General features: G+C 40.7%; 1 protein-coding gene across 7 annotated transcripts in view; it reads left to right on the plus strand.

The window, feature by feature from the left end:
* Nucleotides 1–19,434, plus strand: part of SYCP2L (synaptonemal complex protein 2 like) — a 73,722-nt gene that overhangs the window by 28,457 nt on the left and 25,831 nt on the right. For 6 of the 7 annotated variants that reach the window (XR_002346297.1, XR_002346296.1, XM_021100178.1 and 3 more), the window contains exons 15-20: nucleotides 1,481–1,623; nucleotides 3,553–3,643; nucleotides 4,120–4,217; nucleotides 6,137–6,194; nucleotides 6,295–6,376; nucleotides 16,814–16,862. Coding sequence is in view for 5 of the 7 variants with exons in the window: in XM_021100178.1 (XP_020955837.1) it covers nucleotides 1,481–1,623; nucleotides 3,553–3,643; nucleotides 4,120–4,217; nucleotides 6,137–6,194; nucleotides 6,295–6,376; nucleotides 16,814–16,862 (521 nt within the window). In the remaining 2 variants the exon portion in view is untranslated. The remainder of the gene's footprint in view (nucleotides 1–1,480; nucleotides 1,624–3,552; nucleotides 3,644–4,119; nucleotides 4,218–6,136; nucleotides 6,195–6,294; nucleotides 6,377–16,813; nucleotides 16,863–19,434) is intronic. The other variant, XM_021100176.1, reaches the window with a different exon arrangement.

The raw sequence follows: 19,434 nt of genomic DNA on the forward strand, positions 1-19,434 counted from the left end.
CTCATTGCTTATCTATTCCAAAGGCAATGGTCTGCATCTATTAACCCCAAGTTCCCGGTTCATCCCTCTCCCTCTCCCTCCCCCTTGGCAACCACAAGTCTATTCTCCAAGTCCATGATTTTTTTCTGTGGAAAGGTTCATTTGTGCCATAGATTAGATTCCAGATATAAATGATATCATACTGTTTTTTTTTCCTCATTCTGACTTACTTAGTATGAGAGTCTCTAGTTCCATCCATGTTGCTGTAAATGGCATTATTTTGTGCTTTTTCATGGCTGAGTAGTATTCCATTGTGTGTGTGTGGGGGGTTATTGAACTTGACTAGAGGCCAGCACTGTCTTATGGAAATACCGTCTGAAGCACATATTTGATTTGACATTTCCTAGTAGCCTTATTAGAAAGTCTTTTTTCAAGTGGGTTAATGTTAATAATATATTCACTTAACCCCATATGCCCAAAATATGAACATTTTAACATGCAATCAAGGTAAACATTAACCATTTATTTTGTGTGTGCTTCTGTTCTTTGGTATTCAGTCTTCACAAACCCGTGTGCATTTCATGCTTATAACACATCGCATGTTGTGTTAGCCATGCTCCAAGTGCCATTGGCCACGGAGCTTGGCCAGGTGTGTCCCTTTCCATTCTCGCTCATTTGTGACGCTGAGCCGTGCCTGCTCTTTCATGAGTTTTACTCTTTTCACTCCTGCTGCTTCCAACTCAGCTTCTACTTACCGTGCCTCTTTCTTGGGCTCTCTACTAATTGTGGTCTAAATGATTTTCTAGTCTAAGACCAATTACTATTCATTGGCAAAGGGCTGGTGTCTGAGAAGCAGGCCTCTCAAGGATGCTTCCATTTCTCGTCTTTAAGTGGTCTGTTGAGATGAGGGTGGATTATTCCAGTTTGTGTATTGAGAATAGTGGGTTTTATTTGAAATTTCAGAAATGAGTGAGAGAGAATGAGAATGTGTGTCGTGCCTAATGTATTGGGAAGTGAAATACCTGTTGCAGATGTAAGCTTTGTGTTCACAAATGCTCTTTAAAAAAACGGGTTGAATTTTAGAACAAAAACTCCCTCAATTGCTATGCTGCAAAGTTACTTCTATTTCTGCAAGATTAAATACTTAAACAGATTGTGTGTGTATAAAAACACACATGTGCATCTAACAAAAATAATTTCAGAGTAACTTTATTACAATAATTTCAATCTCTCATTGCAGAAAAATCTGGACAGTGAACAAATAGCCCAGTGCAGTTATTTAAAATGATAAAAATTTGGGAGCTCCTGCTGCAGCATGGTGGGTTAAGGTTCCAGCACTGCCACAGCTGTGGTCACAGATGTGGCTTGGATTCGATCCCTGTGCCCTGAATTTTCATATGCCATGGGTGCAGCTGAAAAAAGGAAAAAACAATTATAAAATTTAAAAAGGTGACCTTTCAGTATGTTGCTGTACATGGGTATACTTTATTTTTTTTGCTAGAAACTGAAATGAAGGTGCTCAGAATTTTCCTGAAGAAGCCTGTTAATATCGGAAACAAAGAAGTGATGAAAATAGAAATCCATTTTGAATTGCAGTTTGACATAGCACAAGCCTCCATCAAGGCCTTAGGAGAAGACAAGCAGGTGGTGGCAAGTTTAATTCTTTTTGTTTGTGTATATTTTAGTATGTTTTCTTGCCTCAAATTTCCACGTTGGTTTTAAAACCAAGATCTAATTGATATAAAACATTATAGTAGAACATTGTATTAGTTTCAGGTGTCTATCCTAATGATTTGGTATTTGTATATATTGTGAAATAATCACCACAATGAGACTCTAGATAACAGCCATCACCATTGCTCGACGTGTGTATGTGTGTGTGAGACCTTTTAATTGACTCTCTTAGCAACTTTCGAATATGCACTACGGTGATATTAAATATAGTTGCCATGTGTACATCACACCGCATGACAAATTCACTTTTTAACAGAAAGTTTGTACCTTTCGACTCTCTTTGCTCATTTTACCTCCCCTCGCCCCCCTCCTCTGGAACCACCGGTCTACTCTATGTATCTATGAACTTGTTTTGTTGTTGTTTTTAAGATTCCACCTATAAGTGGGATCAGAGAGTATTTGTCTTTCTTTGACTTATTTCACTTTTTTAGTGCCTTCAGGTTTCATCCATGTGGTTCCAAATGGCAGGATTTGCTTATTTTTCTATGGCTGAATAATAGATGTAAATATTTTGTTTATCTTTTCAAAGAGCCAGCCCTTAATTTCACTGGTCTTTTCTATTGTTTTTTTAAGCCTCTATTTCATGTATTTCCATTCTGTTTTTTGTTACTTTCTTCCTTCTACTAACTTTGAGTTCATTTAGTTTTCTTTTTAGTTCCTTGAGGTGTAAAGTGTTGCTGTTTATTTGAGTTTTTTTGTTTTGTTTTGTTTGGGTTTTTTTTTGTTTTTGTTTTTGTTTTTTTTAGGGCTGCACCTGCAGCATATGGAGGTTCCCAGTCTAGGGGTCCAATCAGAGCTGTAGCCACCGGCCTATGCCAGGGCCACAGCAACTCTGGATCTGAGCCACATCTGTGACCTACAGCACAGCTCACAGCAATGCCGGCTCCTTAACCCAGTGAGCAAGGGCAGGGATTGAACTTGTGTCCTCAAGGATGCTAGTCCCGTTCATTAACTGCTGAGCCACAATGGGAACTCCAGTTATGTCGTTTGAGATTTTTTTTTTTTTAATGGCCACACCCGCAGCATATGGAGGTTCCCAGGTTAGGGGTCGAATTGGAGCTACAGCTGCCGGCCTCCACCACAGCCACAGCAATGTGGATTCCGAGCCACGTCTTAACCTACACCATGGCAATCCTGGATCCTTAATTCACTGAGCGAGGCCGAGTATCAAACGGCAACCTCATGGATCCCAGTCAGGTTTGTTAACCTCTGAGCCGTGAAGGAAACTCTTTTTTTTTCTTTTTTAATGTAGGCGTTTATTGCTATGAACACCTCTCTTAGAACTGCTTTTGCTGCATCTTGTAAGTTTTGGTACGTTGTATTTCCATTTTCATTTGCCAAAAGGCATTTTTAAATTTCTTTTTTGATGTCTTCCATTGGCCTGTTTGTTTTTCAGAAGCGTGTTATTTAATCTTGACACGTTTGTGAATTTTCCAATTTTCTTCTTATAACTAATTTCGAGTTTCATACCATTGGGGTCGGTAAAAATGCTTGATATGCCTTTAGGCTTCTGAACTTTATTAAGACTGTGGCCTAATATATGATCTATTCTGGAATATATTCCATATGTGCTTGAGAAGAATGTGTATTCTGTTGCTTTTGGGTGGAATGTTCTGTATGTGTCAAGTCCATCTGCTCTAACGTGTGATTTAAGGCTGATGTTTCCTTATTGATTTTTCCATCTGAATGATGTGTCCATTGATGCAAGTGTGGTTACATTGATGAATCCCTTGCTATTACTGTATTGCTGCCTGTTTCCCTCTTTGAGGTCTGTAAATGTCCAATTTTTTAAAGAATTATGGTGTTTGAAAATCATGCGGCTTTTGGTCTGCATTTTAGGTAATGCTTGACCAGACAAAAACCTTCTCAGACCTCTTTGAGTTTGAAGAAGAAGGGACTGAGATTCCTAGCAGCCATGAAAGAGAGACAGGTATATTGGGAAATAATACTACAAGGATTCCCTACGGAAGCAAAGATAAAGTATTACTTGAAAGAGGTGACTGAACACCTCTGGTTGTAGAAGAGTAATTAAATGTATTATACCTTTGGAGAAAGAGAAGTTGGTTGGTTAAACCTTGAATTTTCTCCACTTGATATAGTCGCTCTTGGGGTCAGCTGGAAATGGCAAAGGAGGAAATAATGATGGGGTGACAGGAGGGACATGATGGGGGCGCCGCTCTGCCCACAACGTTGTACATCTCTCATGAGTTGGGCCCAAAGGCTGTTTTCCAAGGTCCTTATAGGTCTTTGGCATGAGGTTTGAGACAGACCCTAATTGCCAGCTCTTACCAAAAGATGGTGATGGACCAGCAGTATGAATCCCATGAAGACCAGCTAAAGGGTGTAGGCCTCCTTGGATACAGTTATTGCGATCACTTTTTACTGCCCTTTTCTTAATATGTTTAGACCAAGCAAAGGAATCCACTGAGCTGGCAGAGTTATCCAGTCCTGAAGATGACCATGGCTTAGCCACTGTCCCTTTAAATAACCAGTCTGATCCTGCTGTGAGTATGGGGATCTGGGGACGAGATTCTGAACTGTATCCACCAGGATGCTGGCAGGTGGGAGCTGACTCTCTCGGCTTGTTGGCCATTTTTTTCAAGCCAACCATCCCTCTTTTTTTTGCCTGTCTTTTTCCTTCAATTCCTTTTGCCTGTCATGTTTATTTTCTCTCTCCTTTTGCTCTCTGTGGTTCTTCCATGGATGATGGGGCTTGGCTGGTGGCTTGGCCTTGGGGTCTGGAGACTGAGCTTGGGAAAAGCAGCCTCATGTTTGAAATCAGACCTGGTTTATTACAAACTAACTGTGGGAACCTGGGAAAATTACAGCGCATCACTAAGCCTGAGGCTTCTCATCTGTAAAACAATGGTAAATAACTGGTTTACAGGATGGCCCTCTTAGGATTAAAGACATAATAGTCGTAAGGCCCCTAACACGCCGCTCGGCATATGTTGGTGTTCTGTCTATTTTCTTATGTTTGATTACATGATACAGAAGTGTGATGATCGTGTCATGATTTTTTAAAACAAACACACTGGAGGTTATTCTCCCAGATAAATTGTCTTTTGGGAACCTGTACACCTGCCACCAAAAAGGATGCTGTTGAAGATATTTTGTGAGTCTCCCTTTGACATTTCCCTGAGTAGCTTTGAGATGCTCTGACGGTTGTTGACTAAAAAAATTGGCACAATCTCAAAGTTGAGAGTTGTGTTTAACTCAGTGGACAAAACTGAGGTCTTTGGCCCAGAAGGCAGCATCTCGAGTAACTCTGAGGAAACTGCTCTGAGGAGGCGAGGGGGGAGCTAGGAAATAGAGGAGTTTTGCAATAAAGGGTAGATAGAAGGAACACAAGATTACCGTTAATAACTGAAAACTAGATATCTCAAGTTAAGGAATTTAGCACTTTTTAAAAATTTTTTATTTTTTAAATTTTTAAATTTTTTTTTATTTTAGGGCCACACCTGCAACATATGAAAGTTCCCAGGCTAGGGGTTGAAACGGAGCTACAGCTGCTGGCCTACACCACAGCCACAACCAGGCCAGATCCTAGCCTTCTGTGACTTCCACCACAGCTCATGGCATCACTGGATCCTTAACCCACTGAGCGAGGCCAGGGATCAAACCCACATCCTCATTCTTAACCCGCTGAGCCACAATGGGAACTCCTAGCACTTTTCCATGTATGAGAAGATGCAAGGTCTGGGCTCACTGAGCTCATTCCTTTGAGATGGATCTCAACTCTCCGGGGCCAGTATGCTGTGCTCTCTTGTCCTGAGTCTCCTCAGCTTACCTTCAAGACTGGCGGCAGTCTGATGGCTGCTAGATGGCAGGGAGTCTTTGTTTCCTTCCTGAGTTCCTTCGGGGCTCATCAGCTCACCCTCAGAAGTGGCTGCAATTAAAAAAAAATTTTTTTTAGGGCTGCACCTGCAGCACATGGAAGTTCCCAGGGTAGGGGTTGAATCGGAGCCTTAGCTGCCAGCCTCCCCCACAACTATAGCAACGTGGGATTCCAGCTGCATCTGCAACCTACACAACAGCTCAGGGCAATGTCGGATCCTTAACCCACTGAGTGGGGCCAGGGATTGAACCTGCATCCTCATGGATCCTGGTTGGGTTCATTACCCCTGAGCCACAAACGGGAACTCCCTGCAATTGTGACATTCTTTGTTGACTGATATGGCAGGCAACAGTTTATTTCTTATTGTCTTTTAATCTGGGCAGATCTTTTCCTGAGGGTGGTTATTTTTTCTGGAACAGCCAGCAGTCACCTGGAGCCAAATCAAATGGACAAAGTGCCTGCTATCTTAGTATTCAAATGCTTTTCTTCAGAGGGATAAAATAGGACCAAAAAAATTTCAAAAAAGCCATAATCAAACATATTATATATATATATATATTTTTTTTTTTTTTTCTTTCCCTGCAGCAGACAAATACAGCTGATGGCTCACTTGAAGAGTCGAGACTGGATGACTCACAAAAAGGTCAGATTTTTTTTCTCTGTCACACAAGACCTGAGCGGTATATTTAAATGTCTCCTTGAGATGCTCACCCATTTTTGTTTTTGATTTGCATGCTTGGAAGTTACTTCAGAACTTGAGTACTCTTTAGATTTACAAGAACCCTCAGCCAAAATTCAGGTTCCTGCACTAAATGACCCATCTCGGTAAGTGATGTTCAAAAACTAATAAACCACGTAGATGGCTGTTAATGTGACGAGTTAATTACCATTTGTCTGGGTTTTCTCCTTTCCTGCCTCTGGTCCTGCCCCATACAGGGAGAGAGTGCTCTGTGATGTTTTTCATAGAATGATATGAGCCAGGCTAAAATGTTCTCTTGACTGTGGGTTTCTACCTTCATACCCCAATGTTATCTTTGGTGTTGCAGTTTTCTGCAGCAGAATACTGAATACCCCTAGGCAGAAAACATGCATACTTGGCATCAATTTATTCGCTCTCTTTCCAGGTAAGTCTCTGAAGAATGGGTCACATGTGTGTGTTTTTTTTAAATAGCTTTATTGAGATATAATTGAAATAAAAAAGTGTACCTATTTACAGTACATCTTGAGTTTTGACATGTGTCTACACCCAGGAACCATCACCACAGTCAAGATAAGAACCATATCCATCGTCTCCAAAGCTTTCCTCCTGCATCTTTGAACTCCCTCCTTCCTGTCCGTCTCCATTCCTGCCCCCACCTCTGGCCATCACTCATCTTCCGGTCACTATAGATGAGTTTGTAGTTTAAAAAATCTTATTTAAATGGAATCAAACAGTAGGCATTCTTTTCTCCCCTAGCTTCCATCATTCGGTGTGATTTGGGATTCACCAATATTCTATCGACGATTTTATTGAGTGATGGGGAAAATAGTGCATCTGTTCTACCACGACCTGTGTATCCATTCTCCCGTTGATTGGGCATTTGAATTTCCAGTTTTTTGTTGTTACGAATAAAACCCTTCAGATGTCTGTATAAATTCCTGCATGAAGATGTTTTCTTTTCTCTTGGGTAAATACAAGAGTTTCCTGGTGGCCTAGCAGTGAAGGACCTGGTGTTATCACTGCCGTGGTATGGATTTGATCCCTGGCTCGGGAACTTCTGCGTGCTGTGGGCATGGCCAAAAAAAAATAAATAAATAAAATTTCATCTCTTGGGTAAATACATAGGAAGGGGGTGGCTGGATCATGATGTATGTTTAACTTAAAAAAAGCCAAAATAGTTTCCAAAGTTGTTGCAGCCTTTCGCATTCCCACCAGTTCTAGTTTGGGGGCTCTAGTTAGTTGCTAGACCTTCTCATCAATACTCGGGTCTTGCACCTTAGCCATTCCAGTAGCAGTGTAGTTGTATTCCATTATTTTTAATTTTCAACTCCCTGATGGCGAAGGGTGTTCAGCATCCTTTCATGTGTTTGTTTTCCATCTATATATCATCTTGGGTCAAGTGTCTTCAAATACTTTCCCTATTAAAAAGAAAATGGGTCATTTTGCTTTCTCATGATGGAGTTATAGGCGTCCTTTATGTAGTCCACATACAATTCCTTTATCAGATAAATGTTTTGCATATAGTTTCCTGTCGGTGGCTTTTTAATTTTTATAACTATTTTTTACCAAACGATTCTAAAGTCTAAATGTTCAATGCATTGATTTATTTATCTTTTGTACATTATGCTTTTTTTGTGTGTGTGTGTGACTTACTTGGGAAGTCTTAGGCAAACTCATGATCAATAGTATTTTTCTTGTGTTTTGTTCTAGAAACACAGTTATACTTTTAGAACTTATGTCAGCTTATGGGCCATTTTCTTTTAATTTGGGGGGTATTATGTGAGGTATGAATTAAAGTTCTCTTTCTTTTTTCCCTCCCTTCTTTCTTTGCTTTCTCTCTGAGCTGTCCAATTGTTTGAGACCATTTATTGAAATTGTTATTCTCCCTCCATTGAATTTCCTTGGAAACTTTGGTTGAAAATCAATTAACTTTATGTGTATGGCTCTCTTTCTGCACCCTATTCCGTTCCATTGTTCTCTTTGCCTTTATAGACGATCTGAATTACTGTAGCTTTACTGTATGAACTACCTTCTCTCATTTTGAAATGAGGTGCTGTTAGTCTTCCAACTTTGTTGTTGTTGTTTACAAAAGCTGTTTTGACTGTATTAGGTCCTTCACATTTCATATACATTTTAGAATCACTTTACAAAAAGGTCTGCTGAGATTTTGACCAGGATTGTATTGAGTTTACACAACAGTTTGGGAACAATTGACATCATACAGTTTTGTTTGTCTCATGAACATGCTATGTCTGTTCATTAATGTATGGCTTCTTTAATTCCTCTCAGGAATATTTTGTGGTTTTTAATACGTAAATTTTATATGTATTTTGCTAAATTTATCCTTAAGTACTTCACATCCTTCACTATCATAAATCATTAAATGTCTATGGGTTTATTCTATAGAAATGTGGTTTATTATTTCTGTATATTATTCATATATTCTTGCAACTTTGTTAAACTGACTTATTTGTGGGGGGTAGATTCTATGGGATTTGCCATGTTGAAAATTATTTCACCTATCAATAAGGACAGTTTACTTCTTTCTTTCAGATAAGGGTCACCTTCATTTCTTTTTCTTGCTTATTGGTCCAGCTAAAACTTTAGGTACAGTGTTTAATAGAAATGGGGAGAGCAGATATCTTTGCCTTTTCCTTGATCTTTGGGGGAAAACATTCAGTCTTTCAGCACTAAATATATTATTAGCTGTTAGTTTTACCTAGGTGACCTTAATCAGGTTAAAAGAATTTCCTTCAATTCCTCGTTTTCCGAGAGTTTTTACCAGAAACGGATGTTGCATTTTTGCCAGGCTCATTCTGCATCTGTTGAGATCATGCTATGATTTTTAATTTTTCAGTTAATGTGTTGAATTATAAGGATGGATTTTGGAATATTAAACCAACTTTGCATCCCCGGGATAAAACTCTACTTGGTTGTGATGTATTATCCTTCTTATCTATTGTGGATTCCATTTGCTAAACTTTGTTAATAAGCGTTCCGTCTGTATCCTAAGACATTCTTCAGTGATTTCCCACTGTCATTCCCAGTATTAGTAATTTGTGTCTTGTCTTTTCCTGAACAGTCTGGCTATAGGAAACAGCATTTTGTTTCATTAATTTTTTTTTCTTTTAGTTTTCTGTTTTCTGCTTTGATTTCTGCTTTGAGCTTTATTTGTTTTTCTCTGCTCGCTTGGGTTTCATTTCCCCTTCTGGTTTTCTAGTTGCTTAAGGTGGAAGCTGAAGTCATTGATTGGCAGTCCTTTTCTTCTCTAATACGAGTTCAGTCCTGGATTGCCATTAGGCATTGCTTTAGTTGTATCCCCCACATTTTGGTGGGCTATCATTTTTCTTCATTTCAAAATGCATTTTAATTTTGATTTCTTCTCGACCCATGAGTTACTTAGAAGTATGCTATTTAATTACTAAATATTTGGGGATTTTCCAGAGATGTTTTTAAATTGATTGCTATTAAATTCTGTTGCGGTTAGAAAACCTACTTGACATGATTTGAATTCATATTTATCTAAAATATGTTATGGGGAGTTTGTGTTGTGGCGCAGTGGAAACGAATCTAACTAGTATCTATGAGGACTTGGGTTCGATCCTTGGCCTCATTCAGTGGGTTAAGAATCTGGCGTTGCCGGGAGCTGTGGTATCGGTTGCAGATGCAGCTCGGATCCCACGTTGCCATGGCTGTGGCGTAGGTTGGCAGCTGGAGCTCTGATTCAACCCCTAGCCTGGGAACTTCCAGATGCCACACATGCCCTAAAAAGCAAAAAAATAAAATAAGATAAAATGTGTTACGGCCCTGAATATGCCTATCTTGGTCAGTGTGCCATGTGCCCTTGTATGGGTGGAGTGTCAAATCAGTGTGTCTTATGTCAGGGTGGTTGGTAATGTCAAGTCCTTTATATCCTCCCTAATAACGTCATCTACTTGTTCTGCCAGTTTTTTTGGTTGTTGTTGTTCTATCAGTTATTAAGAGAGGGATAAACAATATCTGATTATAATTTTTATGAATTTATTTCTCATCTCTTGTTATTGCTAAATGTATTTGAAATCATCATTGGGCATACAATCATTTTAGATGGTTGTGTTTTCTTTATGGATTGACCCTTTATCTTTAGGAAATTTACTTTTTCTTTTGTACCTCTGGCAATATTCTTTGTTCTAAAACCTATTTGGTATAATATTAACATAGCTACTCCAGCTTTCTTTTTATTTGTGTAAGCATGGTATATTTTTTCCAGTCTATATATTTCAGGTGGGCTTATTATATGCGGCATATCGTTGTTTGCTTTTCTAACTCAATATGACAATTTCTGCCCCTTTAATTGGGATATTTAAACCATATTTTTATCATAATTGATATGGTTGCATTTATAGCTATTATCTTGCTGTTTATTTCCTATTTGTCTTGTCTGGCTTTTGCTCCATTTTTCCTTTTTCTGACTTATTTTGGATAAATGGAGTGGTTTTTAAATTGTTCCATTTTATCTCCTTGGTCATTTTGTCAGGTGTAGTTTTTCAGGTTGGTTGGTTTGCCTTTTTTAGCTCTTACTCTATCGATTACACATACATTTTTAACTCATTCCGTCACTTCACACAGGCATCCTTGCCACACCCTGTACTTTCATTTTCTCCTCCTGGTATTTGTGCTACTCTTTGTCCTGCAGTTTACTTGTACGTGTGTTATAAACCCCTCCTGTTATTAGCTTAGGTTTGAGTAATGGATGATCATTTCAAGACACTTGTACATGACTTTGTATCTTATGGAGCCTGTATCCTTCCCACTGCTCTTCACTCCTTTGTGCAGATGGAAGTGTCCATCCGGCCTCATGTTCCTTTGCTTGAAGGACTTCAGTATTTCTTCTTTTGTAGGTCTGCTGGTAATTAATTCTGTTAATTTCTGTATGTCTGATGGAATCTCTTTTAACTTGACTTTTGAAAAATATTTGCACCGGGTGTAGAGTTCCAGGCTAACAGATTGTTTTCTTGTAGCACAGTAAAGATGTTAGGCCATTATTTACTCACTTGATTGCTGTTAAGAACGACAACCGACTTATAATTATCTTTGTTCTTTTATATACAATGCACCCTTCCCCCCCTTGGAGTGTTTTTTCAGATTTTTTTTCCTTTACAGTTACCTTTAAGTAATTTGATCGTGATGTGCCTTGGTGTAGTTTTTTCATGCTTCTTGTGCTTAGGGGTTGGTGAGCTTCTTGGATATGTAGGTTTTTAGATTTTATGAAATGCAGCATATTTCAGCCATTATTTCTTTAGAAAATTTAGTCTTAATTCCTTTCTTCCTCTTCTTTATGATCTCCAATGATACGCATGTTATAATAACTGTTTTACTATCCCTTTCTGTGGTATCAAGTTGGTTTCAATTTTTTTGCTCCTCTTTATGCGTTGTATGCTTCTTGACATGCCTGGTAATTTTCTAGAGTTTGTGGGTTTTTACCTTTGGTATTAAATATTTTTGTATTCAATTAAATATTTTTTAACTTTTTTCTGGGATATGGCTTAGTTGTTTTAAGTTTGTTCCTTTTGAGATACTGGCTTTTAAACCTTGTTAAGTGGGACCAAAGTAGCCTTTAATTGCAATTTATGAAGCTTTCTCATCGGTGAGAACTAGTGCTCTTCAAATTGTTTGAAGGAGACTCACAGTCAGAAATTGATTTAAATTGTGACTCAGTACGCATATGCAAACACATTACGTATGTATTTGAAGCAAATATTTTGCACAATATCTGTTTTACTATGTACAGGAACTTAAATTCTAATATAAGACCTCCTCTCCCGTTAGAAGGTACTCACTCTGTTTCGCTTACTAATAGGTGATGATGTATAGTTGGGAAAACTCTAGTTTAAAATCCCTAATGTAGGCAGTAAATTGGAGGAGTCAGAGACAGAATAAAAGGCAGGAAGTCTGATTAATGAGTGTACAAGCTATCCAGGATAACTCCATGCCAGGGAGCTTCTGGAGGAAGGATGGAATTGCTGGCAGATTGAAGGGACATTATAGAGTGAGGGAGGAGAGGAAGATTCAAAACACCTAAGGCTGTCAACTGGGTAATTGAGATTTCAAGAAGATTTGTAAGTACTGAATATCGGTGCTAGGTTAGACATTAGCCATGGTTGGGAGCTTGGCTTAGCCAGGGGAAAGACCTGGGTTAAACATAGAAACTCAAGTGACATGGTATCTAGATAATTTAGGCATCATCTTTTTTTTTTGTCTTTTTGCTTTTTCTTGAGCCCCACCTGTGGCATATAGAGGTTCCCAGGCTAGGGGTCGAATCGGAGCTGCAGCCCCAGCCTATGCCAGAGTCACAGCAACACGGGATCTGAGCTGCGTCTGCAACCTACACCACAGCTCCCGGCAATGCCGGGTCGTTAACCCACTGAGCGAGGGCAGGGATGGAACCCGCGACCTCATGGTTCCTAGTCGGATTCGTTAACCACTGCGCCACGATGGGAACTCCTCACCCTGCCTTTTAAATTTCTGATTGTGCCATTTCACATATTATTAGCTATCGCTCAGGCTCTTATTTGAATATATGATCAGCTGGCATTTTAGAGTTTTTTCCCCCCACGATATGATAAGTTTGAGATGAGATCAAAGACCTAACTGTTTGGTTTATCACTTGACTCTCCTCTGCCTGTCTCTCTAGATGCCCCCTTCTTTGTTTTTCTTCAGAATAATACAGAATTTCTAGCACTCCCCATCCCTAGTGGGTCATCTTTCTTTTTACTCTATTTTCTCCTCTCTTTTTGAAAACTGACTTCCTATATTTTAGTATTTGGGTAGAGGCTATACCGTGGTAAAGATTATGTTATGGAACTGGATTTGGCTTTTCTACTTAGGAAGTTGGACACATTAATACTTGTGAGTTCAATTTTCTCATCTGTAAAGTGGGAAGATTAACACATGCTTATGTAATGCTTCATACAGTGCCTGGCTTCTGATAAATGTTCAATGAATGGTAGGTTATATTTGATAGAGCAGTAAATAAAGACAGTGTAGGTGGGGAGAGAGAAATTAAGAATTTGGAATTAACTTATACATCCTACTATATATAAAATAGATAACTAACAAAAATAACCAACAAAGACCACTGTAGAGCATAGGAAGCTATGCTATTTTGTAATAACCTATAAGGAAAAAGAATTTGAAAAAGAATATATGTATGTGTATATATACACATAGGTATGTATATATGTGTATGTATAACTGAATCACCTACTGTACACCTGAAACTAACACAACATTATAAATAAAATATACTTCAATTAAAAAAAAACTGGGTAAGAGCATGGGCTCGGGAGGCAAGCTGGCTGGGTTCAAATTCCAGCTCAGTCACTCCCAGGTGGGTGAGTAATCTCAGGCAAGTTAACTTTTCCTCTCCTTGCTCAAATAACCTCATCTAAAACATAGTGATAAGAGGAGTTCCTGTCGTGGCTCAGTGGAAACCAATCTGATTAGTATCCATGAGGACGCAGGTTCGATCCCTGGCTGCCCTCAGTGGATTAAGGATCAGTGTTGCCGTGAGCTGTGGTGTAGGTTGCAGACACAGCTCACATCTGGCGTTGCTGTGGCTGCAGCGTAGGCTGGCGGCTACAGCTCCAATTCGACCCCTGGCCTGGGAACCTCCATATGCCGCTGGTGCGGCCCTAAAAAGACAAAAATAATAGTAATAATAATAAATAAAATAGGAGTTCCCATCGTGGCTCAGCGGTCAATGAACCTGACTAGGAACCTTGAGGTTGCGGGTTCAATCCCTAGCCCCGCTCAGTGGGTTAAGGATCCGGTGTTGCCATGAGCTGTGGTGTAGGTCACAGACGTGGTTAAGATCCAGCATTGCTATGGCTGTGGTGTAGGCCAGAGGCTATAGCTCCAATTCAACCTCTAGCCTGGGAACTTCCATATGCCCCGGGTATGGCCCTAAAAAGCAAAAATAAAATAAATAAATAAATAAATAAAATAGTGTTAATGATATGGCTCTTGGGGTGCGATGACTGAAAGAATTATGACATGTACGGGGAACTCTGCCTGGTGCATAGGAGTACTCAGTAAATGTTAGCTCCTATTACTATTGCTACTGTCAGTAGCAATACTACTGCTTCTATTCATGTTCTGCCCAAACCCTTTTCTTTGCCAGTTACCAAAAAACCCACCTCAGTGATAAGATAATCTCTTAAAATTCCCACCCTTTCGACTTCCCTTCATCGGTCAGGTCGAAATCTAAAGGACCCTAAAGGGTCCGTGGCCCTCCTGGCTCCTGAGAAATGTCGTCGTCAAGGCAGATTCCCAACAGGTCAGGTAAAAGTGCTAAACGTTAGCAACGTTTAGAGAAAGTTGCACACTCATTACTTTCATAGTTGGCCCGTTTTGTGATATGATACCAAAAAATGTGGTTTCGTGTCTTCGGTCAGGCCACATCGTGTCTGTTTTGGTTTTTGCTCTGTTAGGTTCAGTACCATGCCTTCACTGATGGATGGACAAATGAATGAATGAGCAGATCCAGTACCGACGTGGGCTGTCTCTTCATTCCTCTCCCAGAAGAACCACATGATCCCCAAAGGGTCCTAGGGGACGACATTTTCCTCCATTTGTTACAATTTCCTTTATTTACTTCTTTAATCTACGTATGTTATTGTGGCTCCACCTCCCTAGCACTCTTCGAATTACTAGATAATTTTTTCTGTTGTTTTTCTGTGTCAGCGTCGATTGTTTGGGGGCTTTCGGGGTTTACAATTTATATCTGAACAGCTCTATTTATCCTTTTCAGATGCTGGTTTAAAGCACTCTTTCACGCTGTGAAATCTGTTCTTTCTTGACCTTAAGTGGTGAGAGTTTGGAGTTTCCATATGGCTCAATGGATTAAGGACCCAATATTGTCTCTATGAGGATTTGGGTTCCGTCCCTGGCCTCACTCAGTGGGTTAAGGCTCTGATTCAACCCCTAGCCTGGGAACTTCCATATGCTGCAGGTGCAGCCTTAAACAAGAAAAAAAGAAAAAGATGAGCATTCTAAGCCAGGAACAGAATGTACATTTCTACCAAGCATGATCCAGGAGATAAAAAGTAGTGTTTTTATGCCATCTTTGTAGTGAACTGTTCATTTTTCATGACTGTCTTTCAACTAGAAGAGAAATCTTTCCTGTCCTCTCCCTATGCGTCTGCCCCACCCCACTTTCTTGTTCAGGCATTCGGAGTCTCATTCTTGCCTTGAAGACCCTTGGAGCAAAATCCAGCTACCTTCCGATTTCAGCTCTTCCCCTCACATGCATCCCAGAGGCAGTGGGAGCAGGCAGGGCGTTGTGGTAGGTCTGGGAGCGTGTAGAGCTCGGGCTGCCCTGAGCCCTCCTGCCAGGCTGTGCTCTTCCAGCAACCAGCTGCCACTCTCTGTGCCTCCGTGATCCTCATGGATCCTAGTCGGGTTCATTAACCACTGAGCCACGACCGAAACTCCCGCCCTTAACCAGTTTTAAGTGTGCTGTTCCGTGGCATTAAGTCCATTCTCACCGCCATCCACCTTCCTCTGAAACCCTGTCCCCATTAAACAATTCCCAGTTTAACAAAAGTAAAGGATATGAGCTTAATATACAAAAATGGAGCTTCTTTCTCTAGGTGAGCAGATAGACTTATCTTTTGGTTTTTTTGATAACAGTAAACCATAAACATAGTCGGAGGTTAAAATCCAAAATATCCAAGGAACAACTCAATAGCAAAAAGATGACCTGATTTAGAAGATGGGGAAGGGATTTGAAGAGACGCTTCTCCAAAGAAGGTATACACATGGCCCATGAGATATGAGAAGATGCTCAGCGTCACTCATCATCAGGAAAAGCTTTCTTCGGTTTTATTTTAGAAAATTCTTTTAGGAGTTCCTGCGGTGGCTCCGTGGTAAGGAACCCAACTAGTATCCATGAACATGTGGGTTTTGATCCCTGGCCCTGCTCAGTGGGTTAAGAATCCGGCATTCCTGTGGCTGTGGTATTGGCTGCCAGCTGTAGCTCTGATGTGACCCCTAGCCTGTGAATTTCCATGTGTCGTGGCTGTGGCCCGAAAAAGCAAAATAATAAATTACAGTTGATTTACAGTGTTGTGTCAATTTCTGCTGTACAGCAAGATGACTCAGTCTCACACACACACACTCTTTTCCTTGTATTATCTTCCATCATGTTGTGTCACAAGTGATTGGATATAGTTCCTGTGCTGTACGGCAGGACCTCATTTGAGCACGGAGGTGATGCTCAGGCAGAGCCCGGCAGGAAGCACAGCTCATCACTTTCTTGCTGATCTCTCCCTGCCTTCCTCTTCTTTGCATACCTAACAGAGAATGGCTCAGCCAAGGTTTGTTTTAAATAGCCCATTGCTGTCTGGCCGAGGGTCTCTGGAAATGCAGGCAAGAAGTTTGGTGCCAAACGGGCTACTTCCCACCAGCTGGTCTCCCAATCAGAGGGCACGGGAAGGGAAAAAAAAAAAAGTGCTATGCGGTTGGTCAAAGGAGAAGGTGTTGGTGGAACAGTTCCATTAACTCAATCTATTTTGTTTTAGGGACGAGTCTGCTCTTGAGGGTGACAGAAAGCGAGAAACAAGGATGTCGGTAATGGAATAATCACCTTTATTGTTTGGGGGCCGCACTTTAGTTATTTGCGTCTCATCTTCAAACTTTGTCATCGCTCTGCTCTTTTATGTTTCTCAGTTAAATTTATCTTAAGCGTGTTTTAAAAGGGTGTAGTCCACTTTCAAATGGAAAAATCGGCATTAGTGTAACAGAAATAGTTGGTAAGCCCCAGATGAACACAACAGAAAAGAACAGAGTTATATCAAATTGTACTTTTCCTCGTATTAGGCTCTGAGCCTAAAGTCTGTTCTGGCTTTTGTGAAAAAAGATGAGTGGATATAGCACAGGGGACTATATCCAGTGTCCTGGAATAAACCATAGTGGAAAGATATTTTTAAAGAAGAATATAGAGATGTGTACAATGAAGTCACTTGGGCTGCACAACAGGAATTAGCACAACATTGTAAATCAACTATAATTTAAAAGAAAGAAAATGAAAAAAATCGTGAAGTAGAAGTGTTACAAGACGGAACAGCAGCTGAGATTTCTCCTGAATAGAATCCGAAGTGTTCATGCATCATGCTTTGCTCCGAGTCAGCGTCATGGTTTCATTCTTGTGTTGCTCAGTTTCCACCTCTCCCTTGTTCTTGCTTTGGGAAGTGTGGTGCTCTAAGTCTATAGTCGGTGCATTTGAAAGAACCTCTATGTGAACAGTACGTGACAGTTCGTTTTCTTCCCTAAAACTGAAGTCACAGCTTCAAACAAACAAGGCACCTCCTGCTTTCTTTCAGCAGTGGTTCTCCCTCTTAGCTGCCTAGTCCTCCAGTTAGAATCACAGGGAGCCGAAGGTCTTGAAGCCTGAACCTCTTCCTCAGACAAAGAGACTTAACCAATGCAGAGGGATGTCCAGGCATTGTTTGTTTGTTTTTGGGGTTTTTTTCTGCTTTTTGCTTTTTAGGGCCGCACCCATGGCATATGGAGGTTCCCAAGCTAGGGGTCGAATTGGAGCGATAGCCCCTGGCCTACACCACAGCCACAGCAAAGCAGAATCTGAGCTGCGTCTCCAACCACAGCTCAGGGCAACGCCGGATCCTTTAGCCACTGAGTGAGGCCAGGGATCAAACCTGCACCTCATGGTTCCTACTCAGATTTGTTTCTGCTGCACCACAATGGGAACTCCCGTACTGGTTTTTTGTTTAAAAGGCCCCTCCTGGCAATTGGAATATGCAGCCAAATTTAAGAACTACTGCTCTGGATACTTTTGTTTTTGTAAATAAGTTTCAACACCTCTTTGTATTGATCCAAAGAGGCTGGGAAAGCCTTGCTGTGTGGTTGTTCCACTGGGCACATTAGAGGAGGTGAAACTTGCTCTTTGTAGGATGCTGGGCTGAGGAGCCCTGGGGCAAATGTGATGGGTTCCTCAACCTTTTTTTTTTTTTTTTTTTTTTTTTTTCCTTGTAAGATGCAAATAGGCCTGGTTTACAAAATTACTTTTAAAAATGGCCTTCTCTCCAGAAGTTTGGGCTGGTAAACATTTTAAAGCAGGAGTAATTAGGTCTTCAAAAATGAACTTGCCTGAAAAATAGTTGACCATTCACCCACCTTAAAGGTTACGTTGACCTGTAACCTTTAAAACAAGGGTGACACTGCTTCTCATGTAGGCCTTGGGGCTGATTTTGAACGTTGCCCTTCTAGGCCCGGGGCATAACCTTCGGCTGATGCATTTTACATTTGACAAGACTGTCAGATACTGTCACCACTAAATATGTTTAGATTTCATAAGAATCCTCCCTGGCCTGAAATGAGAATGAGCTCACTGATGAGGCCCTCTAGGGGCACCGTGGTTTGAGGACTGGGCCCCTAGGAGAGGTGCAAGACACGGGGCTCAAACAGCCTTGTCAACAGTGTTTTGTTGGAGTTCCTGTTGTGGCTCAGTGGAAACAAATCTGACTAGCATCCATGTGGATGCATGTTTGATCCCTGGCCTCGCTCAGTGGGTTAAGGATCCGACGTTGCCATGAGCTGTGGTGTAGGTCGTAGACACGGCTCGGATCCCGTGTTGCTGTGGCTCTGGTGTAGGCAGGCAGCTACAGCTCCGATTTGACCCCTAGCCTGGGAACCTCCATATGCTGTGGGTGCGGCCCTAAAAAGATAACAAACAAACAAAAACAACCCAGTGTTTAGTTAAATTCCATATTAAAATTGAGCATAAATATTTGTCACAGCATTTACAAAAATTGATGCAGGCATCCCTGCTGTGGTGCAGCAGGTTAGGTACCTGGTGTTGTCTCTGCAGTGACATGGGTTTGATCCCCAGACCAGTGCCGTGGGTTAAGGATCCAGTATTGCTGCAGCTGTGGCAAAGGATTTGATCCCTGACCTGGGAACTTCCATAGGTCATGGGTGTGCCCCCCCCCCAAAAAAAAATCCCGAAATAGTAAGATGTTTGAAATATATAAACATCAATGTCCAGTTGACTAATCCAGAACAGAAATAAACTTGCCCTAAATCTCTGCATTTTAGAGTCCAGGCTCAATGTCAAAAGGCTTTAAGATTTAAAGAGATAAGACCTTCTGGCTTTATTTTAGTTCCTCTTAAGGTATAGACAAGG

Source organism: Sus scrofa, chromosome 7, assembly GCF_000003025.6.
Source record: "Sus scrofa isolate TJ Tabasco breed Duroc chromosome 7, Sscrofa11.1, whole genome shotgun sequence".
Classification (NCBI taxonomy): Eukaryota; Metazoa; Chordata; class Mammalia; order Artiodactyla; family Suidae; genus Sus; species Sus scrofa.